The following is a 25,362-nucleotide window of genomic DNA, read 5'->3' as shown; positions in this document are numbered from 1 at the left end:
ACTAGCTGATTGGGACATTTTACTTTCAGCATTATCCCTTCTATGTTTGAAACAGTGAGTAAATCAATGCCAAATGCAAATGGATTTAAAAGATGAAGGCAGCATCTTTTTCTTATTTGACTGATAACAATACAAGTTGTGTCTAGAAAGGACACTAAATAGAAAGTAGAACACTTAAAGTAGAGACTTAATGGTTCAATTTATCTGATGTGAAAAGAGCTGCTTTACAGGAAGGGTAAAGTATTATTAGGAAGGAATAGTGAGAATTAACTGTTAGGCAGATAGTAAGCTAGTCACCAGAAGTCCATAGTCATCCACTCTAAACATAAATAATCTAGTGTGTCCCAGAGTCTGGGATTCTGTACAACATGCTGTACTATTAATAAAGGGAATTTACCAGCTTCATCTCTGGTCATGATATAGCCCGAAGACTGAGAAGGAGGGCTAATAGTTCCAACAGCATTTCTTGCAAGTATTCTAAATTCATATCGATCACCAGGGCTAAGTCCTGTAACCGTGTACTGGCATTCACTGACATCAATAAAATTGCATCGGACCCAGCGATCGCCACTTCCTTGACGTTTCTCAATACTGTAGCCTACAATCTTGCTGCCTCCATCACGAAGAGGTGCAGTCCACTTAAGAGTAATAGTTTCCCTAGTCACATCAATGTAGTCAGGTGTGCCAGGTGGATCTGAAAGGGAGATAGTTGGACACATAGTAATATAAATCATCATAAGTGCATACAGTGATGTGAATGAAGGTGATTGTTCTATAATATGAATGATAAATCACTTACCAACTGGAGACACAGCTAAAGTCAATTTGCTTGGATCACTGGCCGAGCTCAATCCAGCTGAGTTTTCTGCATATACACGGAACTGATAGTCCAAGCCTTCCATTAATCCAGTAATTCTGTATTCTCTACTAGATACTGGTGAAACATTTACTTTCTGCCACAGGATGCTGTTTCTTTCTTTCTTTTCTACATGATATCCAATAATTTCTGCACCTCCGTCATAAACTGGAGCATCCCAGGATATGGTCATCCCATCAGCTGTTATATTATAAACAACAGGCTTCCCTGGTGAACCTGGTGGTTTAAACTGGTGTCTTGCAATGACCTCTATGGAGTTAAGTGGTGGGCTCACACCATATCTGTTTTCTGCACGGATTCTGATTTGATATTCTGAATCTTTGACCAGGTTGGAAACTTTGAATGTCGTCTTTTCTGCACTGGAACATACCATTTTCCAGTTGGTTTGTGAAGTTTCCCGCTTCTCAACACTGTAGCCAGTAATTTCTGCTCCTCCATCATCATCAGGAGCACCCCATGAAAGAACCATGCTATCTGCTTTGATTTCTTCTAGTTTGATAGGTCCCTTTGGCTTTGATGGAGGGCCTAGTGTTATAACTGTAATTGGGAATGACTTTCTGTGAACGCCATTTTCAAGAATTAAGGTATATTTGCCTCCATTTTCTTTTTTCACATTCTTAATGCTTAACGTTATTTTGTTTTCTGTCTTCTTGAAGCGAATCTGTTCACTTTCTTTAAGAGGAATGTTGTCTTTTAGCCAGCTCATTGTTGGTTTTGGCTTTCCCTTATAGGGCAATTCAATGTGTACATTATATCCTATTCTCACACTTACCTGTCCCCCAGGTATATCAGAAAGGTCTGCTTCAGGTGTTATTACATAGTCTTTAACTGTAATTGGCCCAGTGGTAACACCATCACTTTTTCCTTTTTCATTTCTAGCAGACACTCTGAATTCTAGAACAGTAAGTTCCTTAAGCTTATCAATTTCAAATTCACATGCTTTACTTGTCCCTGCAAAGGACCATTCTGTTTCCTCCTTCAGTCTCTTTTCAATTACATAGTCTGATATGATGCTACCGCCATCAAATTCAGGTTTGTTCCATTGTAAAGTGACAGAAGTCTTAGTTGAATCTTTCATGGTCAGATCCCGTACAGGTCCAGGAACTTCTGCAGCTTTTATTGGTTCTGAGGTTTCACAAGGCTCACCCAATCCATTTTCATTTTCTGCAAAAACACGGAAGAAGTATGGAGTTTTCTCTGACAGACCAGTTATCTTAAATGTTGTATTGGAACACTTTGCTGTAACAGAAGACCAAGCTCTCTTTGTAGCATCTCTTTTTTCAACAACGTAATTTGTTACTTCAGAACCACCATTGATGAGTGGGGGCTCCCACAGTAATGTCACAGTTCCACGAGAAACATTTTTAAGAGTCAGCCTCTGGCATGCAGATGGAGTGTCAAGTACTTTAACATTCACAAATGAAGTTTTCGGTTTTCCAACTCCATTCTCAATTGTGAGGACATATTTTCCTGTATCATTGCGAGTGACTTGAGGAATACTAAGGAGTGTGGACGATTCTGTGTTCTGAATGTTGTATCTTTCATCAGTACCAAGATTCTTTTCACCCTTTCTCCATGTGACAGTTGGGGGAGGTCTTCCTTTAAATGGAATCATTATTTGTACATCTTCACCAGCTTTGGCTACAATGGAGGTTCTGAGGGCCACATCTAAATCAATCTCTGGCTCTTCTGCAAAATAAAGTAGGAAAGAAAATGATTAATACTGTATTTGGGGAAAGCTAGAAATACAAAACACTGAAAATAATAGAGAAAAAAATTTACATACCAAGTATGTCTTTAGCTTGTACAGGTTCTGTCATTTCAATAGGTTCACCTTGTCCAGCATAATTTATAGCGGCTACACGGAAGTAGTAATTGATCCCTGGTTGAAGATGAGAAACAACATATTCTGTGGTTCTCACTTCTCCTCTTGCACTGACCACAGCCCATTCTTCTTCCTCCCCCTCTCTCTTTTCTATAGCATAGCTGGTAATTGCACTTCCTCCATCATAGGCTGGTTTAGCCCAGCTAAGTGTGATAGAGGTCTTTGTAGTATCCACAACCTTTAGCTTAACAGGTGGTCCAGGTTTATCTGTAAAATTCAAATAACAAAAATAAGATTTCAAAACAATGATGGCTAATAGCAATCAGTAGAACATACCTTCATTAGATTTAAAGTATGTCTATAATTTGTTGGTTAAATTTGTAAACATCCACGTGCATAGTTTCTTACCAATAGGATCTGCTGCTTTGAAGAAATCAGATGCATCAGAGAAGGGACCTTGTCCAGCTGCGTTCACAGCAGAAACCCTGAACTGGTATTCACTGTTTTCTGTTAATCCCGTCACTTTCTGTCTGGTATCACGAATGGTTTCTTTAGTGACCTTGAACCAGCTCAGACTTTTCTTATCACGTTTTTCAAGGTAATATCCACTTATTTCGCTCCCACCATCCACAGTAGGCCTGCTCCAGACTACTGTCATTGATTGCTTAGTTATCATAGTAACTTCTGGCATACCAGGTTGTCCAGGTGTAACTGTATTTTTTAATTAAAATAAAAATCACATCAGGTCAGTGCAATCAAATGGGAATGCTGTTTTATAGAAATCTTTAATAATGTATGAATTAACAGTGTTTCACTTACCAAAAGCATTCTTCGCTACAACAGCATCAGATTCCAGTGGATCACCAACACCAAATTTGTTTACAGCTCGTATACGGAATATGTATTCATTTCCTTTTATGATTTTTGTGGTAGTAACAATGCATTCTTCTTGTTTTTCCGAAACTACAGACCATACCACACGGCTTGTCTCACGTTTTTCAACAATATAATGTGTCACATTAGCGCCTCCATCATCTGCTGGTGGTTCCCACATAAGGGTAATCTTTTCAGCAGTGACTGTTCTGAACTGTACAGGTCCACCTGGAGGTCCTGGCTTATCTGTTGATATGAGAGAAAGTTAAATATTTTAAAATGTACAATGGATACAGCCAAGGGAGTTTTACAAATGGACACACAAGTTTCCCCAAAAACATACCAAGTATCTGTACTCTAACAGTGGCAGAAGCAGAACCCATGGCATTTTTTAGTTTCAGTTCATAGTTTCCACTATTAAGACGAGTTGCATCTTTGATCAGTATGGATGAAAATTCAGTAGTGTTTTCAAAGGATACTTGGGCACTGGTTTGCACTTCTTTACCATTTCTGAACCATTCAATTGTAGGTATGGGCTTTCCGGAAATTCCAAGTTTCAGCTTAACTAAAGTGCCAGCTTTGTATTTGACAACTTCTGTATATTCTGGCGGTATATCTATTTCAGGTGCACCTTAATAAAATAAAGAGAAGTAAAAATAAAAGTGTAATTAAAAAGACTTTTTCAAATGCTCTCCTCAAAAAGACTTTAAACAACTTTTGGTTAAGAATACTAATGCAGTAATGAATTAAATTCAGTACAAATTAATATATTTTTATAACCTCTGGCAGGAAAAGGTAAATTTGTATCAACACAGTACTGTCAAATCAGAATCTTGAATTTAAGAAAGATTTCTGTAAACAGAAATAAAACTGGATATCAGTTGTTGTGCACTTATAAAATTCTTACCGTATGTATCCACACAGGTGATAGGACCTAAAACATCTGATGGGTTACTGATTGAGCCTGCAGCATTCTTAGCAAAAACACGGAATTCATATTGGGAGCTCTGAGTTAATCCTGATACGGTAAACTGAGTCTCAATGACATTGGTGAAGCTTGCTTTTGTCCATCTTCCATTCGGAAGATCACGTTTCTCAACAATGTAGCCAGTAATTTTGCTACCACCATCAAAAGCCGGCTGTATCCAAGAAAGACTAACAAACGTCTTGGAAATATCTGTGACACGAAGATTTCTTGGAGGCTCTGCAACATGAAAAATAATTACATTTGTAATTAGGAACTGCACAACTATTCAGCACCAGCTCATCAATGACATATTTTCCACTAAATTCATTATTTCATACAAGATGTTTTCCAGCTGCATACATACCACATGCATCAATAGCAAGAACGGCATCAGATGGATGACTTGGTTTTCCAATCCCAGCTGCATTTTCTGCATATACCCTGAATTCATAAATAAGTCCAGCTGTAATATTGGAGACCTTGAAATGAGTTGTGCGTATAACCATTTTATTTGCTTTCTTCCATAAAATACTGTTTCTGTCTTTCATCTCCAGATGATAGCCAGTGACTGCACTGCCTCCATTGGAAACAGGCTCATGCCATCCAACCGTAATGCTTTCTCGCGTTACATTGGTGATCCATGGTGTGGAAGGTGGTCCAGGGGTTGCTAAATAAATATTAATACAATATAAACATTAATAAATCTTAAAGTGTATATCCACAAATTCAGAAAACAAAAACAAACATGAAGCCACTTACTGTAAGGTAATTTAATAGTTACACATGCTGAATCGATATGGTCACTTATGCCAAAGCGATTTTCTGCTTTGATACGGAATTGATATTCTTCTCCTGTCACTAGCTTCATAATTTTAATCATATTTCTGGCAACAGTTGCAGACACTTCAGACCACACAGCAGTGCTTGTTTCTCTTTTCAGCACAATGTAGTTGGTAACTTGACTTCCGCCATCGTAACGTGGTGGCTCCCACTTAAGGATAACACTTTCTTCAGTGATATCACTGATAACAACAGGGCCAACAGGAGGACCAGGTCTATCGAGGACAACAATCTTAATGAACGATTTAGTAGTTCCACTGGAGTTGGCAGCTGTGATGTCATATTTACCAGCATCAGTAGCAACACTTTCTTTAAGGTTGATTATAACACTTTCTGCTGTGGTTTCTGTGTTGAACCTCATGGTTGGTTTGAGAGGGATGCCATCTTTGGATAAAGTCACCTTTGGCAGTGGCTTTCCAGAAATTGGAATCTCAGCCTTTAGGTTTGAACCTGCTCTTACGTAAACTGTGTGGTTCGGGAAACCTTTCATGTCAACCTCAGGAGATTCTGAAAAATACATTTACAGTATATTAAAAATAAAGCTTCGGGAGGATATTTTAGTTAAATTGATATGAGCTTTTTCATTAATAGTGGAAGACATACCCAGTTGCTCTTTAACTGTAACAGCAATAGGAAGCTCTCTGGGATCACTTAGACCAGCTTGGTTTTCAGCAAATACTCTGAAGAAGTACTCTGTATTTTCCTTGAGACCTTGAACAACATGATGAGTTGTCTTGACCTCAGCACATTTGACCCATTTTTGCTGCCCTTTTTCCAGGGCTTCAACAAGATAACCTACAATTCTGCTTCCACCATCGTGTTCTGGCTTTAGCCACACAAGAGAGACACTGCCTTTAGTAACACTTGATACTCCCAGTTTTTCTGGTGGACTTGGTTTTTCTGAAGAATAAGAAGCATAAGAAGATGAATTGAGAAGAAAATATGCATTCTGCATGCTTTCAATATACATATTAGCAAGTGTATATTTTACATGGGAAAGCAGTACATTTTATCTTCCATGTACATATGAATAATATTTGTTTCTAAGTGCTTTCAGAAAAAGCACCCATGACTACAAATGTACAATAAATAGCAGTCAATTACAGTATGAGCACAAATAATAAATAAAGACTAGAATTCTATAAACAATTACTTAGGAATAAGATTCAATTAACTAAATGGGATTTACTTCAAATAAATAATCAACTGAATCAACTCTGGCAAGCAATGTGGTGACAGATGTTGCAACTCTCACATTCAATGAACCACATATTTGTCTTTGTGGGTAATTTCAAGGGGTAAATAGTAATCTTTATGTTTTAAACCATCATTTTTACAGAAACAGTCCTGAACCAGATTACTGTAAAATTTCTCAGTGTCCAGTTACTTATTGGCAGATATGATCCTGTATGTTACTTATCAAGTGATTATCTTCACTTTTTAATCGGTTAAAATTAGAGAGGTGCACTGCTATATCTTTGGCCAGATTATAGTTGGCATCCCCAGTTTTAACATGGGGATTTTTAATATGGAACCAAGGTACTTTATGTTGTTCTTTTATTGATAAATATATTTATTGATTTATGCTATGACTTTGGCTTATAAATTACTATAAATAAATAATAGATAAAACATTTGAATAAACATATTTTAAGAAACCAACCTGTTATTTTAGTTCCATCTTTGGTTTCAACAGGAACTCCAACACCAAACTCATTTTCTCCAGAGACTCTGAAGTAATAAATTCCACCTTCTTGTAGATTGGTGACTTTATAGGAAAGACGATGACAGTTGTTGGTAACAGTGACCCAGGCTTTCTTGCTGGCTTCTCGCTTTTCAATGTAATAGTTCTTTACTGGAGCACCTCCATCATTCTCAGGAGCTTCCCAAGATAAGACAGCTGATTCTTTTGTTACATCTTTAACAACAATATTAGATGGAGGTCCTGGTGTGTCAAGAACTTTCACAACTAATGTCAAAGTAGCTGTATTTACAATATTTTGTAATGTCAATGTGTACTTTCCAGAATCATTCCTGGTTGCTTTTTCAATGGTAAGTGAGGTACGATTATCTGAAGAATCAATATTTGCTCGTGTACGGAGATCAGTATCTGGCTTACTCCACAGTACATTTGGGACAGGCTTTCCTCTGAAAGGCACATTCATTGTAAATGATCCGCCAGCTTTCACAATTAAAGTCTTTCTCATTTCATTGTCAATATCAAAAGCAGGTTCTTCTTCCCTTTCTTTTGCTATTTGAGGTTCTGAGATCTCACTTGGGTCACTAGCACCAACTTTGTTGAGAGATCTTACTCTGAAAACATATTCAGCTCCTGGTGTAAGGCCAATTACAGTATATTCTGTGCCTCTTAAGTTTTGAATAGCAGTTGACCAATTGGTTTCACTAGTCAGCTTGTATTCAACTGTATATCCAGTAACAGGAGAACCTCCATCAAATAATGGCTTTGTCCAACCAATTGTTATGTGTGACCTTGTAGAGTCCATAATCTTGGGCCTATTTGGAGGTGATGGCAGGAAAATAGGATCTTCAGCTTTAATTAGAGGTGAAGGATCACTAGGAAGACTGAGCCCTGCTGCATTTTCTGCATATACTCGATATTCATATTCACATCCTTCACGAAGGCCTGATGATTTTACTCTTAGATCATAAACGGGCTTTTTGTTTACACGTATCCACCGCAGACTATTTTTCTCACGCCTTTCAATCACATATCCAGAAATTTCATTACCTCCATCACTGTCAGGTCTTGCCCAGCAGATGGTCATGGATTCCTTAGTCACACTAGTAATCTCTAAAGATTTAGGTGGAGTTGGGACAGTAAAAGGATCTAGAGCCTTGACGGCATCACTTTCCAGTGGTTCACCAACACCGTATTTGTTTACAGCCATCACTCTGAAGATATACTCATTTCCTCGAAGTAGTTTTGTCACTTTGCAGGATGTTGTTGGGATCTCTGTTTCACAAAGAGTCCATGCAATTCTACTGGTCTCACGTTTTTCCACAATATAATAATCAATTTCTGCACCTCCATTTTCTTGAGGTGGACCCCATGAAAGGTGACACTTCTCAGCAGTAAGTCCTTTGATTTCTAGTGGGGCTGCTGGGGGACCTGGTCTATCAAGTACTTTGCAATTGACAGCTAATGATCTTGTTCCAGCAACATTTTGCAGTGTAAGCACATATTGTCCTGAATCACGTCGAATGCAGTCTTTAACAGTTATTGCAGTAGTGTGATCTGTCGAGATAATTTCAACTCTTGCTTGTTCCTCAATCTCTTTGCCGTCCTTTGACCATAAAACTACTGGCAAGGGTCGTCCTGCAATGTCAGCATTAATTTTCAAAATCTCTCCCGCTTTAACAACAACAACATCTCTGAATTTGACATCCATCATAATTCTTGGAGCATCAACATCATCTTTTACGGTTATTGGCCCTGTTGTTTCGGATGGTCCACTGAATAATCCAGCAGCATTTCTTGCTATGACACGGAATTCATAACGCTGATCTTCAGTAAGGCCTGTGACATCAAAGAAGGTTTCTTGTACATTGGTGAAGTTGCACTTCAACCAACGACCATCTGGTAGCTCTTTCCGTTCAATAAGATATCCTGTGATCTTAGCACCACCATCATATTCTGGTTTGGTCCATGACAGTGAGACACATGTTCTTGTAATATTAGTCACTTCTGGCTGGCCAGGAGGATCACATGGGTCCCTTGCAGCAACAGGCTCACATGATTTGCTACATTTACCTATTCCTACAATATTTTCAGCATACACACGATATTCATACAGCAGTCCTTCATCAAGGCCTGTGACCTTCATCTGTGTGTCAGTTATAAGAGTTTTATTTATTTTAGTCCAAAGGATGCTACTTCTTTCTTTACGCTCAAGGTGATAACCAAGTATTTTGCTTCCTCCATCATTAACTGGCTCCTGCCAGCTGACAAGCATGAAGATTTTAGTTGCATGTACAACCTTGGGAGTACCAGGTGGCCCAGGAGGATGAAATGGATATTCTGCAACAACAGGGGTTGTTTCAACATGGGTGCTCTTGCCATAGCGATTTTCTGCACGAACACGGAATTGATACTCTGATCCTGTGGTTAAGCGGGATATTTTAATTGAAGTTCGTGCAACTGCTGCTGACACTATGCTCCACACTGTTGTAGATGTTTCTCTCTTCTCCACAATATAATTACTAATCTGACAGCCACCATCATACTCAGGGGGTTTCCAGGATATGGTTATGTTGTCATTACTGACATTATCAATATGTAATGCAGTTGGAGGTCCTGGCTTGTCAAGTACAATTACAGTGATGGAAACTATTGTAGAGCCAGCACTATTTGAAACGTGTAATTCATAACTTCCTACATCTTCTCTTGACGCTTCCTTGATTGTTAGCGATGTTGATGTTTTTGATGTCTGGACATTTACTCTAGTTGTCTCTCTTAAAAGTATTCCATCCTTCTTCCAGCTAACTGTTGGAATTGGCCTTCCTCTGATGGGCACATCAATCTTAAGATCCTCACCAGCTTTAACACTAAAAGTATTGAAAAGTAGTTCAACAGAAGGCTGGATTTCAATATCCTTGGCAACTACTGGGACTCCAAGCTGCTTTGGATCACTCTTTCCTTTTTCATTGACAGCACAGACTCGGAAAGTATATTCTTCTCCCATAGATAATCCTGATATTGTTGCTTCTAATGTCTTAACCTGTGTACACGTGCTCCATTTTTCACTTCCTTTAGTTTGCATTTCAACTACATAGCCAGTTATTTTACTGCCACCATCACTCTCAGGCTTCTCCCATTTAATAGTAGCAGTATGGCGTGTAACATCAACAAGAGTTATTTTTCCAGGTGGATATGGTGGCTCAGAAACCTTAACTGGTTCAGATGTTTCTGCTGGCAAACCAACTCCATATTCATTTGCAGCCAAGACACGGAAGTAGTAACTGCATCCCTCTTGTAGCTGTTCAATTTTGAAGACATTCTTGGAACAGTTATTTGTAATAGTGGCATAGGCTTTTCTTGTAGTTTCTCGTTTTTCAATTATATAGTTTGTAATTTTAGCTCCACCATCAATAACTGGAGGCTCCCAAGCTAATGTCACTGAATCTTTCTTCACTTCTCTGATAGTCAGGTTTATAGGTGCACTTGGTGTGTCAAGCACTCTCACATTAACAAAAGCAGATTTCTTGCCGCTATTGTTTTCTAGAGTCAAGTTATATTTACCACTGTCAAATCTGTTGACATTATCAATTACCAGCATTGTATAAGAACTAGTAACCTCAATCTGAGCTCTGTCACTTAAAGTGCCTTCTGCTTTTTCCCATTTTACTTCTGGCTCTGGTCTGCCTTTGATGGTGACAAACAAACGCAAGGTACCACTGGCACGTACTGTGACTACTTTTCTGAGATCTGCATCAAGTTCAATTTCAGGTGGTTCAATTTTTTCAGCAGCAACAACACTGCCAGGTATAGTTGCTGGTTCTCCCACTCCTTCTGAGTTCATGGCACAGATGCGGAAGTTATATTCACTATTCTCTTTAAGTTTTGTTACTGTGAATTGCTTTCCTTGCAATCCAGATGGTGGTGTGCAGGTTGTCCATTCATCAGCACCAGCTTCTTTAAATTCCACAATGTATCCTTTAACAGGAGCACCTCCATCATAAATAGGCTTGTTCCATGCAAGTGACACAGATGATCTGGAGGTATCTGTCACCTTTGGATTGCTGGGAGGGCCTGGGGGATACACTGCATCACAGGCACGATAGAAAACTGATGGTTCACTGGGTTCTCCAACACCAGCAGCATTTTCAGCAGAAACCCTAAATTCATAGAAATGGCCATCTGTAAGTCCAGTTACTCTGAGCCGTAAGTCTGTCAGTCTCTTTTTATTGCACTTGGTCCATCGGATGCCATCTTTGTCTCGCTTTTCTAATATATAACCTTCAATTTCAGCTCCACCATTGTCTGAGGGACGGCCCCAGGTTACAATCATAGAATCTTTTGTGATAGCGGAAACTTCAGGTGTTGAAGGAGGACCTGGAGGTTTGTATGGATTGCGTGCCAGGACAGGCTCAGATTCCAGTGGCTCACCAATTCCATATTTGTTAACAGCCATTACACGGAAAATGTACTCATTGCCTGGGAGAAGCCTGGTTACTTTGTGGTTCAGAGCTTGCACCTCAGAGGCCACCTGCGTCCATGAAAGCCGACTTGTCTCTCTCTTTTCTATGACGTAATGGGAAATGCTAGCACCGCCATCATGTGATGGTGGTCCCCATGCCAGGTAACATTTCTCTGCCATCACACCTGTAACTTTCAAAGGACCTTCTGGAGGTCCAGGTCTGTCAAGCACTTTTACAGTGATTGGTATAGACTTGGTGCCACCAACATTGCTCAGTTTAAGTGTGTAAAGGCCTCCATCTATTCTGATGCAATCTTTGACCGTGAGAGTTGTTCTTTGAATGGTAGACTTTATTTCCATCCTTGCAGTTGCACCTTCAAATTCTTTTCCATCTTTTGCCCATGTGATTTCAGGAATAGGTTTGCCATGAATGTCAGCCTCAAGAACAAATGTTTCCCCAGCATGAACAACAATGACATCTTTGTATTTTGGATCCAGTGAAGCTTTGGGTGCTTCAACTTCATCTCTAGCAATAATTGGTCCAGTACTTTCAGATGGTTCACTTAGACTACCAGCTGCATTTCTTGCAATTACTCTGAATTCATATCTTTGTTCTTCCACAAGACCAGTTACTGTAAACTCAGTTTCTATTACATTGGTAAAACTGGCTTTCATCCAACGGCCTTCAGGCAATTCTCTCTTTTCCACAATATATCCGATTATTTTGCTGCCACCATCATATTCAGGTTTTTTCCATTTTAGTGTTATATAGTTTCTTGTGATAACAATGGCATCAGGGCGGCCTGGTGGGTCACAAGCATCTCGGGCAACATACAGTTCAGATGTCTTGCTAACCTTGCCAATGCCAACAATATTTTCTGCAGAAACTCTGAATTCATATTCAAGACCTTCTTCAAGGCCTTCTGTTTTATATCTTGTATCCTGGATGAGGGTCTTATTCAATTTTGTCCAAAGAATGCTGTTTTTATCTTTGCGTTCTAGGTGATATCCAAGAACTTTGCTTCCTCCATCATTAACTGGTTCATTCCACTGTACTATCATGTAATCTTTGGTAGCTATGGTAACAAATGGTGTTCCTGGTGGTCCTGGTTCCTTGTATGGATATTGCACAAGAACTGGTTTAGAATCTAATGCAGTGCTCTTTCCATAACGGTTTTCAGCACTGATTCTAAACTGGTATTCAGCACCTGTTTTAAGTTTTGTTACTTTAATAGTTGTTCTTGCAACAGTGGCAGATACCATCTGCCAGGCAGTGGTAGTGGTGTCACGTTTCTCTACAATGTAATTGGATATTTGGCAGCCACCTGTGTATGCTGGTGGTTCCCATGATAAGACAACATAATTTGAGCTAACCTCATCAAAGCGGACAGGTCCTTGTGGTGGACCAGGCTTCTCAAGCACAATTATATTAAGATGCTCTGTTGCTGTGCCTGCAGTGTTGGTTGCTGTTACAGAATATTTCCCAAAGTCATCTTTGTTACTTTCTTTAATGAACAAAGTGGTAGTTGTTGGTGTATCTTCAACGTGCATTCTGGTTGTTTGTTTTAGAGGCTGACCATCTTTTTCCCAAGTGATAGTAGGCTTTGGCCGAGCTATAAAGGGTACTTCTACTTTAAGGTCTTCTCCAGCTTGTACAGTATATGTATTGAACATGAGTTTGAAATTTGGCTGAATTGTCAGGTCACTAGCAATGACTGGAACTGCCAGTGGCCTAGGATCACTTTTGCCTTTTTCATTATATGCTATGACACGGAATTGATATTCATGTCCAGAACTTAAACCAGATACAACAGCACTGCATACTTTGCTTTCAGTTACCACACTCCATTTATCAGACCCCTTTGGCTGCATTTCAACAATGTATCCCATAATTCTGCTGCCTCCATCATGTTCAGGCTTCTCCCACATAAATGATGCACTTCTCTGAGTCACATCAGTGAGTGTTACTTTCCCAGGAGGCAATGGTGGTTCTGAAGCTTTGGAGGCATCTGCAGTTTCTGCTGGAGCACCGATTCCAAATTCATTTTCAGCCATAACTCTGAAGTAATAAATTGACCCTTCTGCAAGGTTTTCAACTTTAAAGTTTGTTTTGCTGCACTTTGCACTTACATTGGCATATGCTTTTCTGGTTGACTCACGTTTGTCAATCACATAGTTCTTTATCTTTGCACCTCCATCGTTAGCTGGAGGTTCCCATGTCAGTACAGCATAATCTTTCCTTATTTCTTTGACTACTAGATTTTGTGGTGGTCCTGGTGTGTCAAGTACTTTAACTGTGACAAATGCAGACTTTGATCCACTGCTGTTCTCCAGCTTAAGCGTATACTTTCCAGCATCATTTCTGTCACAGTAATCAATTGATAGTTGTGTGTAATTCAGGCCTCTTTCAATTTGAACTTTATCTGTAAATTCTCCTTCTTCTCGAGACCATGTAATTTCAGGAGTAGGGCGTCCTTTAAATGGTATATTTATCCTGACAGAGCTACCTGCTCTAACCACAATTCCTTTCCTTAGCTCTGAGTCAATATCAAGTTCTGGAGCCTCAAGTTTATCTTCTGGTTTAACTGTACCAGGAATTGCTGCAGCTTCACCAACTCCAATTTTGTTGAGGGCACACACTCTTAGTTTATACTCTTGATGTTCAATTAGCTTTTTGATCTCAAAACGATTGACTCTTAAACCTGTCTGTGGAGTAGCTACTGTCCATTCTTCTTCATCACCTTTACAAATTTCTACAATATACCCCAGGATTTCACTACCACCATCATAAATAGGTTTGCCCCATGCAACCGTAATTGAATTCTTGGTAGTATCTACAGCATGGGCATTTGTAGGTGGGCCAGGCTTGAACATAGGATCGCATGCTTTCCAGTAGGGAGTAACTTGACTTGGTTCACCCACTCCAGCTGCATTTTCAGCAGACACTCTAAATTCATATTCATGGTCTTCTGTCAGTCCTGTGACTCTTAATCGTAAATCTGTAATTCGGCGTTTATTACATTTCACCCATCTGATACCAGCTCTGTCTCGTTTTTCTACAATGTAGCCAATAATTTCACTGCCACCATCACTATCTGGACGATTCCAGCAGACAGTCATAGAATCCCTTGTAATATTGGTGACTTCAAGGGACTTTGGTGGACCAGGAACAACAAATGGGTTTTTCATTAAGACTGGTGCAGACTCGAGTGGTTCACCAACTCCATATTTATTAACTGCCATTATGCGGAAGATATACTCATTTCCTTCCAGGAGTTTTGTTACCTTCAGCATTGTAGCTACTGCCTCTGAAGCAACAACTGTCCAAGCAAGGCGACTTGTTTCTCTCTTCTCAATGATGTAGTGAGAAATGTCACTGCCACCATCGTGGATTGGTGGAACCCATGCTAAGGAACACTTTTCACAAGTTACTCCTGAAACTTGAATACTCTCTGGTGGCCCTGGTCTATCAAGTACTTTTACTGTTATCGGTACTGATTTTGTTCCTGCAACATTGGAGGCCTGTAAAATATATTGCCCACCATCAATACGTATTGCATCTTTTACAGTAATCAAGGCCTTGAAGTCAGTATTCCTTATTTCATATCGGGCAGTATCTTCAAGAACTTTATCACCTTTCAACCACATAATAGTAGGAATTGGCTTGCCATGGACATCTGCCTCAAGTCTGAATGTATCTCCTGCATTTACAACAATCACATCTTTGTATTTGGGATCCATGGAAATTCTTGGAAGTTCAACTTCATCTTTGGCTGTTATTGGTCCTGTGCTATCAGAAGGTTTACTTACTGCTCCAGCAGCATTCCTTGCAATTACTCTAAATTCATATCTTTGGTCTTCAGTAAGGCCAGTTACAGTAAACTGAGTTTCAGTTATATTGGTAAAGCTTGCTTTCATCCAGCGGCCCTCAGGCAAATCACGTTTCTCTACTACATAGCCTGTAATTTTGCTGCCACCATCATATTCTGGTTTAGTCCACTGAAGTGTAATTGAACTTCTTTTTACAACAATAGCTTCAGGGCATCCTGGGGGATCACATGGATCACGTGCTACATAGCACTCTGAAACTTTGCTTGTTTTACCAACACCAACAATATTTTCTGCAGAAACTCTAAATTCATATTCAATTCCTTCTTCAAGGTTGGTTGTCTTATAGTGAGTGTCTTGAATAATTGTCTTGTTTACTTTAGTCCACAGAATACTATTTTTTTCCTTTCTCTCCAGATGATAACCTAAAATTTTACTTCCACCATCAATGATTGGTTCGTGCCACTGTACAACCATAGAGTCCTTTGTAACTGTCGTCACAAATGGTGTACCAGGAGGTCCTGGCTCTTTATAGGGATACTGAGCAACAACTGCTTCAGACTCCAGGGCAAAGCTCTGTCCATACCTATTTTCAGCAAATATTCTAAACTGATATTCTGAACCAGTTTTCAGTTTGCTCACTTTGAGGGTAGTTCTTGCAACAGTAGCTGAAACTGTCTCCCACACTGTGGTGGTTGTATCTCGCTTATGAACAATGTAATTAGTAATTTGGCAGCCACCAGTATATGCTGGAGGATTCCATGATAATGTAATGCTTTCAGCACTAATATCATCAAATTTAACAGGGCCTTTAGGAGGATCGGGTTTGTCTAGTGTTATAATTTCAATAGATGCAGATTTCTGTCCAACAACGTTAGCAACTGCAATCTCATACATCCCACTGTCCTCTTTAGTGGTCTCTTTAATATTTAGGATGGTAAGGTTATGTGAATCAATGACATTAACTCTAGTAGTTTGTTTTAATGGCATGCCATCTTTAGTCCAAGTAATTGTAGGCTTTGGTCGACCTGCTATTGGTACTTCAATCTTTAAATCTTGTCCCACTTGTATACTATAACTGTGGAAGGTCGGTCTTACATCTGGCTCAATAACTAGATCCTTGGCCGTTATTGGAACTGCAAGGGACCGTGGATCACTCTTACCCTTTTCATTTACAGCTATTACTCTAAAGAGATACTCTCCTCCTTGGGTTAGATTAGTAACAAGTGCCTCAAGAACCTTGACACGTGTACACTCTGACCATTTGTCACTGCCTTTAACTTGCATTTCCACAATGTACTGTAAGATTTTACTTCCACCATCATGTTCAGGCTTTGCCCAGCTCAATGAAACACTGTTTCTTGTAACATCATCCACAGTTATCTTTCCTGGAGGCTGAGGAACTTCAGCAACTTTAACAGGATCACTTGTTTCTTCAGGCAGGCCAATTCCAAATTCATTTTCTGCACAAACTCTGAAGTAATAATAGCAGCCCTCTTGAAGCTGATCTATTTTCCATGATGTTTTATGGCAGTTTGTTACAACAGCTGCATAGGCTTTTCTTGTGGCTTCACGCTTTTCAATAATGTAATTTTTAATTTTAGCTCCACCATCTATCGAAGGGGGGCTCCCATGCAAGGGAAACAGAATCTTTGGTGATATCCTTAATTTTCAGGTTAATTGGAGGACCTGGAGTATCTAGGACTCTTACAATGACAAAGGCAGATTTCGTCCCACTGCTGTTTTCTAAAGTGAGAGTGTACTTTCCAGAGTCAAATCTGTTAACGTTGTCAAGAACCAGTGAGGTAAAGCTGCTAGTGATGTCAATCATAGCTGCTTCTCTGATGTCACCATCCACTTTACTCCATTTTACTTCAGGAGTTGGGCGCCCTCTGATAGGAACAAATAATCTCAATGAACCACCAGCTCTTACATTTATAACTTTCCTCAGTTCCATATCAAGATCTAGGTCTGGAGCTTCAAGTTTTTCTTCAACAATAATTGTTCCAGGAACATCAGCATGCTCTCCCACTCCTGCTTTATTAACAGCACAAATACGAAATTTGTATTCATGCTTCTCCAACAGTTTTTCCACTTCCATGTTTGTTTTCTTAATTCCAGTTGGTGGTGTACAAATCTCCCAGTCTCCCACACTTACATCACACTTTTCAACAATGTATCCTTGAATTTCAGAGCCACCATCATAGATTGGTTTACTCCAAGAAAGGAAAACTGAAGATCTTGTAACATCTGTTGCCTTGGGATTATTAGGAGGACCTGGTTTGTATATAGGATCACAGGCTTTATAATAAATAGAAGGTGGACTGGGTTCACTGAGGCCAGCTGCATTTTCAGCTGAAACTCTGTATTCATAATCATGATTTTCTATAAGTCCAGTGACTCGGTATCGGAGTTCACTTATCAAACGCTTGTTACATCTTGTCCATCGAATGCCTTCTTTGTCACGTTTTTCTAGCACATAACCCAAAATTTCACTGCCACCATCAGAGGCTGGTCTGTCCCATACAACAATCATCGAATCTTTGGTAACTGCTGAGACTTCTGGGGCCTTTGGTGGAAGTGGCACCACAAAAGGATTTTTTGCAAGAACAGGCTCAGATTCAAGAGGCTCGCCGACACCGTATTTGTTTACAGCCATAATACGGAAGATATATTCATTGCCTTCCAAAAGTTTAGTAACTTTGCAGTTAAGGGTTTGTACATTGGCATCAACTAAAGTCCAAACTAAGCGACTTGTTTCTCTTCTTTCAACAATGTAGTGTGAAATGTCACTGCCACCATCCTGTAGTGGGGGCTTCCATGACAACATGCATTTTTCAGCTGTAACTCCTGTTATGACAACAGGCCCTTCGGGTGGGCCAGGCCTGTCGAGAACTTTGACATTAATAGAAGCTGTTTTTTCACCTGCAACATTCTTCACTAGCAGTACATAATGCCCACTGTCAACACGAATGGCTTCTTTAACACTTAGGCTTGTGGCAAAGTCAGTACTTTTTATATCCAAGCGTGCTGTGTTTGCCAGTTCCTTATCACCTTTCAGCCACTGAATAGAAGGTAGTGGCTTGCCATAAACATCAGCATCAATCTTGAATGATTCACCAGCATGTAGTACAAGTGTTTCTTTAAATTTGGGATCCATACTTATACGAGGTGGATCAACTTCATCTCTTGCTGTGACTGCTCCTGAACTTTCAGATGGCTCACTGAAGACACCTGCAGCATTTCGTGCAATGACACGGAACTCGTACCTTTGATTTTCAATTAGGCCAGTTACTGCAAATTCAGTCTCAATTACATTTGTAAAGCTTGCTTTCATCCAGCGACCATCTGGTAACTCCTTCTTTTCAACAATATAGCCTGTGATCTTGCTTCCACCATCATACTCTGGTTTCTTCCACTGAAGAGTAACAGAGTTTCGTGTGACAATGATAGGTTCTGGACGACCTGGAGGGTCACAAGGATCATGAGCTGTATAGCATTCTGAACCTTTACTTGCCTTTCCAATACCAACAATATTTTCTGCATAAACTCTGAATTCATATTCAAGTCCTTCCTCGAGTCCAGTTGTTTTAAACTTAGTGTCAGGAATTGGTGTTTTGTTTAATTTAACCCAGAGGATGCTATTTCTTTCCTTACGCTCCAAATGATAGCCAATGATCTTACTGCCACCATCATTGACAGGTTCATTCCAATACACAACCATGCTATCCCTGGAGACCTCTGGTACATATGGAGTTCCAGGTGGGCCTGGTAGTTTGTATGGATACTGGGCAACCACAGATTCTGATGTGAGATATGTACTCTTCCCATATCTATTTTCAGCAGCAATTCTGAACTGATATTCACTTCCAGTTTTCAGCCTAGATGCTTTCAGAGTTGTTCGGGCAACAGTAGCTGAAACTATCTGCCAAGCAGTAGTAGAAGTGTCCCGTTTTTCTACAATATAATTGTTGATAGAACTGCCACCATCATATTTGGGTGGTTCCCAAGAAATGATAACACTGTCTGCAGTGACTTCATCAATCTTTACTGGTCCAGTTGGAGGTCCAGGTTTATCAAGGACAACAATGCTAAGAATTTCAGTAGCTTCACCCGCAGAATTAGAAAGTTTGACTAAATATTGTCCAACATCTTCTTTACATGCTTCTTTTATTGTTAGTAAAGTGTTGTTGTCTGTATTTTCTTCATTTACTCTAGTAGTTTGTCTCAGCGGCACATTATCTTTAAGCCATACTACAGATGGCTTGGGTCGACCGATAAATGGAACATCAACCTTTAAATCTTCACCTGCTAGTACACTGAAAGTGGTGAACAACAGTTTGAAGGCTGGTGGTATCACAAGATCTTTTGCAATAACTGGAACACTCAGTTGTCGAGGATCACTGATTCCTTTTTCATTCTGAGCAGAAACTCGGAAGGAATATTCTTCACCTTGGATTAGTCCAGTTACAGTAGCTTCAGTCACTTTTACAGTGGCACATGTGGCCCATTTGTCACTGCCCTTGCTTTGCATTTCAACAATGTAGCCCAAAATCCTGCTTCCTCCATCATGTTCAGGTTTTTCCCAGGTCAAGGATACGCTTTTCCTTGTTACATCCAATAAAGTTATTTTTCCAGGAGGAAGAGGTCTTTCTGATACCTTAACAGATTCTGATGTTTCAACAGGAAGACCGATTCCATATTCATTTTCTGCAAGGACTCTGAAATAATAGTTACAACCTTCCTGTAATGGTTCAACTTTCCAGCTGGTCTTGTGGCAATTGGCCATAACAGTTGAGTATGCTTTTCTTGTTGCTTCACGCTTTTCAACTATATAGTTCTTTATTTTAGAACCACCATCTATGAGAGGTGGGTCCCATGTAAGAGTGACAGATGACTTGCTGACCTCTTTTATTTTTAGATTCTGTGGGGCTCCAGGTGTATCAAGAACCCTTACAATTACAAATGCTGATTTGCTCCCTGAACTGTTTTCTATAGTCAAGATATACTTGCCGCTGTCAAATCTGTTCACATTTCCTACAGTAAGCAGTGTATAAGAGCTTGTAGATTCAATAGTGGCTTTGTCTAAAGACTCTCCATGTTCTCGTGTCCATTTTACTTCAGGTGCTGGTCTTCCTTTGATTGGAACAAAAAGTCTTAAAGTACAGCAAGCTCTAATAGTCACAACTTTACGTAGTTCTGCATCCAGTTCAATCTCTGGAGGCAGCATCCTTTCTTCAGCCTTTGGTGTTCCAGGAACAAGAGCAGGTTCTCCAATGCCTTCAGAGTTCATGGCATATATTCTGATTTTGTATTCCTGGTTTTCTTTTAGGCCAGTGATGGTAAAGGAAGTAGCTTTCAGTCCTGCTGGTGGAGTTACAATTTTCCATTCATCTTCATCAGGTAATGCTATTTCTACCATGTAGCCTGTGATTTCTGAGCCACCATCATATATTGGCTTATTCCAAGCAATTGTAATGGAAGATTTGCTTGTATCTAAGACCCGAGGGTTGCCAGGTGGACCAGGCTTAAACACAGTATCAGCAGCTTTGTAGAACTGGCTGTTGGGACTTGGTTCACTTATGCCAGCAGCATTTTCAGCCTTTACTCGATATTCATATTCATGACCTTCTGTGAGTCCAGATACTTTATAACGTAAATCAGTGACAATCCGCTTGTTACATTTCACCCAGTGTAATCCAGCTCTGTCACGACGTTCTACAATGTAATTGGTTATAGGACTTCCACCATCAGAATCAGGATGTCCCCAGCATACAACCATAGAATCTTTGTTTGCAGCTGTAACTTCTGGTGTCTTGGGTGGATCGGGTACTACATAAGGATTTACTGCAAGAACAGGTTCTGACTCTAGAGATTCACCAACTCCATATTTGTTAACAGCCATAACACGGAACACATATTCATTGCCTTTCAATAGCTTTGTGACCTTTAATTTTGTTACAGGAACTTCTGTGGCTACAGATGTCCATGCCAACCTACTAGTTTCACGTTTTTCAACAACATAATGATCAATACTTGCACCTCCATCATCCAGAGGGGGCAACCATGATAGGACACATTTCTCTGTGGTAACATCAGACACAGCCAGAGGACCTTCTGGAGGACCAGGCCTGTCTAGAACTTTGACATTGAAAATATGTTTGGCAAAGCCACCTGGATTTGAAGCTGTAAGTGTATATGCACCTCCATCCCTTCGTGTAGAATCCTTATTAGTAAGGACTGTTGAGAAATCTGCTATTTTCATTTCTAATTTTGCTGTATCTTCAAGCTCCTTTCCTTCTTTTGTCCATGTAAGAGTAGGTGGAGGCCGACCTGAGACATCAGCTTCGAGTTTGAAAACTTCGCCTGCTTTTAATACTAAAATGTCTTTATATTTAGCATCAACCATTATCCTTGGTGCCTCAATCTCATCTCTGCATGTTATTGCATCTGATGGTTCAGACGGATGGCTAACAGCACCAGCAGCATTTCTTGCAATTATACGGAATTCATAAGCTGCATCTTCTGTGAGACCACTAACAGTGAACTCAGTTTCTAGTATATTGCTGAAGTTAGCCTTAAGCCATCGGCCATTGGGAAGATCTCTCTTTTCAACAGTGTAACCAATTATCTTAAAACCACCATTATATTCAGGCTTGGTCCACCTGAGTGCTACTGCATGCCTTGTGATGTTGAGAGGAACTGGCTTACCAGGAGGATCAATAGGATCTAGAGCAAGCGTTGGCTCAGATGGCTTGCTTGGTTTACTTTTGCCTGCCATATTTTCTGCTATGACTCGGAATTCGTATGCAATGCCATCTGTAAGACCACTTGACTTGAAGATGTTGGCTGATATCAAGGCTTTACTTACAGTCTGCCAAAGAATGCTATTTCGTTCTTTTCTTTCAACATGATATCCCAAAATTGGACTTCCTCCATCTGTAAGAGGTTCATGCCAGCTAATACTAATTGAATCCTTTGTGACTGCAATCACTTGAGGAGTGCCTGGAGGCCCAGGGACTTTAAAAGGGTAGGTAGCAATTACATTCTCTGAACTGATAGCTGGACCTGAGCCATATCTGTTCTGAGCTTTAACACGGAATTGATACTCAGTTCCAGTAGTGAGACGAGCAGCTTTGAATGTGGTACGTATGACAGTAGTTGCTAACTCAGCCCATGTGGTGCTGTCAGTTTTACGCATTTCTACAACATAGTTACTTATTGGAACCCCTCCATCATTCAGTGGAGGCTGCCATGAAAAGGTGACAAAGTCAGATGAAATTTCATCAAATTTGATTGGTCCTATGGGAGGTCCAGGAACATCATGCACCTGTACAGTTATAACATCACTCACTTCACCAACAATGTTTTTAGCTGAGAGTGGATATCTGCCACTGTCACTTCTTGTGCATTCATTAATAGTTAAGATTGTTGCAGTAGCAGTATTTTCAACATTTATTCTTTGGGTTTGTTTAAGCAACTGGTCTTCTTTTTTCCAAGTAATAGTTGGCCTTGGACGACCAAGCACAGGAATCTCAACTTTGATATTGTCACCAGCTCTAGCAATTACTGTTTTCTGATAAACACCACGTAAATCAAATTCTGGAAGCATCATTTGTTCTTTCACAACAACTGGTCTACTTTCTCTTGGATCACTTCTGCCAGCACTATTAACTGCCATAACCTGGAAAGTATATTCTTCATTTTCAGTTAGATTTTTCACCAGACATTCTAATGTTTTCACAGTAGTGATATGTGTCCACTGAGTTGAACCCCTTTTCTGTGCTTCAATTACATATCCAGTAATCTTGCTACCACCATCATGTTCTGGCTTTGGCCAAGCAAGGCTGACTGAGTTCCTTGTGATATCCATAATATTAAGGCTTTCTGGAGGAGATGGTGCTTCAGATGCTCTTATAGGTTCAGCAGTTTCAGCAGGTTCACCAATTCCAAATTCATTTTCAGCCAGTACTCTGAAGTAATATTCACATCCTTCAGCCAAATTAGGAATCCTAAGGGAACATTTTGAGCATTTGGTTGTGATGGTAGAATATGCCTTTCTTGTAGACTCACGTTTTTCAACTATATAATTTGTTATGCGTGAACCACCATCAATTAGAGGCATATCCCACTGGAGAGTGATGCTGTCTTTACATATGTCTCTGGGTTTAAGATTTATTGGTGGCCCTGGGGTATCCAGGACTTTTACATTGACAAAGCCAGTCTTCTTGCCAGCAGCATTTTCAAGAGTCATTACGTACTTTCCTGCATCATATCGATTACATTCTGTGATAATGAGAAGAGAGAATGAATCTGTATTTTCAATATTGGCACGTATTTTGAGTGGGATATCATCCTTGGTCCATGTAACTTCAGGAGCTGGACGCCCTCTAATTGGAACAAATATCCGAATGCTCAGTCCAGCTCTAACAACAAGAGTTTTCCTCAGTTCAGCATCTAATTCAAAATCAGGAGCCATTTCACGTTCCTTGATTTCAACGTTTGGAATTTTTGCTGGTTCACCAGCACCAGCAGCATTAATGGCGATAATTCTAAAATTGTATTTGGCTCCTGGTTGGAGGTTAGCAACAACAAATTCTGTAATTCTTAGAGCAGTTCCTGTGGTATCTTTCACCCATGTTTCCTCTCCTTCCTTTTGGTGCTCCACAATGTAACCAATAATATCAAGTCCACCATCATAATGAGGTTTTCCCCACGATAGGCTAGCAGTAGTCTTTGTTGTATCAGTTACTCGTGGATTTGAAGGAGGTCCTGGTGGATCTACAGTAAGGAAAACAAAGAAAAGAAAAGAAGACATTTGGTCAGAGTAATTTTATAGACAGTTATGCTATTAATGGAATATGAAGGTATTTGTCAAAGTACAGAAATCCTACTAACATGTAGCATCCTTGGTCAACACTGGTTGAGAAATATCACTTGGTGGACCAATTCCTGCTCTATTTTCAGCACTAACACGGAATTCATATTCATTTCCTTCTAGGAGTCCAGTCACTTTGCACCTAAGGTCCGACACTGGTTTCTTTGAAACTCTGACCCATCTCACGCCTTTCTTTTCTCTTCTTTCTACATGGTAGCCTGTGATTTCACTGCCACCATCATCAGCTGGCCTCTTCCAGTTCACTGTAACAGTGTTTTTTGTAATATTTGACACTTCTGGTTTACCAGGAGGACCAGGGGGGCCTGAATGGGAAGAAAAAAAAGTTTTTGAAAAACATTGATTTATATATATATATATATATATATATATATATATATATAAACAGTAAATGTATATGAAACCATGTTCAGTGATTTTGCTTACCAAATCTATCCACCATTTTAACTGGTTCTGAATGAGATGGCTCTCCCTTGCCATACTGGTTCACAGCTGAGACACGGAAGATATACTCATTTCCTTGAATAAGCTTAGTAACAACATGCCTACAAGATTGAATGTCTTCAGCAACCTGAGTCCATAGCAGTCGGCTAGTTTCTCTCTTTTCAAGTACATAAGACTTGATTGGTGATCCACCATCTTCAGCAGGAGGGGTCCATGTGAGAGTAGCTTTTTCAGCTGAGACATTGTTGATTTCAACTGGTCCTGGGGGACCTGGTACATCTAAAACTTTTACATGCACATGCTCTTCTTTAGTACCAAAAGGATTGGTAGCAGTGATTGTATATTCACCAGAATCTTTTCTAGCTGCATATTTGACAGTTAGTGTAGAAGAGGTTGGAGTTGATTCAATATGAACAGTCTCTGAAAGTTTAAAATCTTTTCCTGCTTTGGACCACACTGCAGTTGGAAGTGGTTTACCATGGATGCTAATAGCAGACATTGCAATGGTTTCCCCTGCTTTAACAGTCAAGCCTTCTTTGATGGTAGGATCAATTACAATGGTGGGTGCCTCTGTAAAATAAAATAAAATAGTTAGAAAATAAAGTAGCAAATAAAACACTTAAGCATTAATTGAACATATTTTTTTACAGGGAG

The 25,362-nt window shown here is 39.8% G+C and overlaps 1 protein-coding gene across 1 annotated transcript in view; it reads right to left on the bottom strand.

Moving 5' to 3' along the window:
* The window catches only part of TTN (titin), a 333,475-nt gene that overhangs the window by 25,826 nt on the left and 282,287 nt on the right, over positions 1–25,362 (bottom strand). The window contains 14 exon segments of the mRNA XM_042444851.1: positions 398–694; positions 800–2,566; positions 2,664–2,969; positions 3,111–3,413; positions 3,522–3,821; positions 3,919–4,206; positions 4,483–4,779; positions 4,907–5,209; positions 5,302–5,889; positions 5,986–6,282; positions 7,046–16,985; positions 16,987–24,149; positions 24,267–24,569; positions 24,691–25,278. Coding sequence (XP_042300785.1) covers positions 398–694; positions 800–2,566; positions 2,664–2,969; positions 3,111–3,413; positions 3,522–3,821; positions 3,919–4,206; positions 4,483–4,779; positions 4,907–5,209; positions 5,302–5,889; positions 5,986–6,282; positions 7,046–16,985; positions 16,987–24,149; positions 24,267–24,569; positions 24,691–25,278 — 22,740 coding nt within the window.

This window comes from Sceloporus undulatus, chromosome 1 (assembly GCF_019175285.1).
Source record: "Sceloporus undulatus isolate JIND9_A2432 ecotype Alabama chromosome 1, SceUnd_v1.1, whole genome shotgun sequence".
NCBI lineage: Eukaryota > Metazoa > Chordata > Lepidosauria > Squamata > Phrynosomatidae > Sceloporus > Sceloporus undulatus.
Note: the sequence above shows the minus strand (reverse complement) of the source record. Positions and strands in the feature narration are given on the sequence as shown.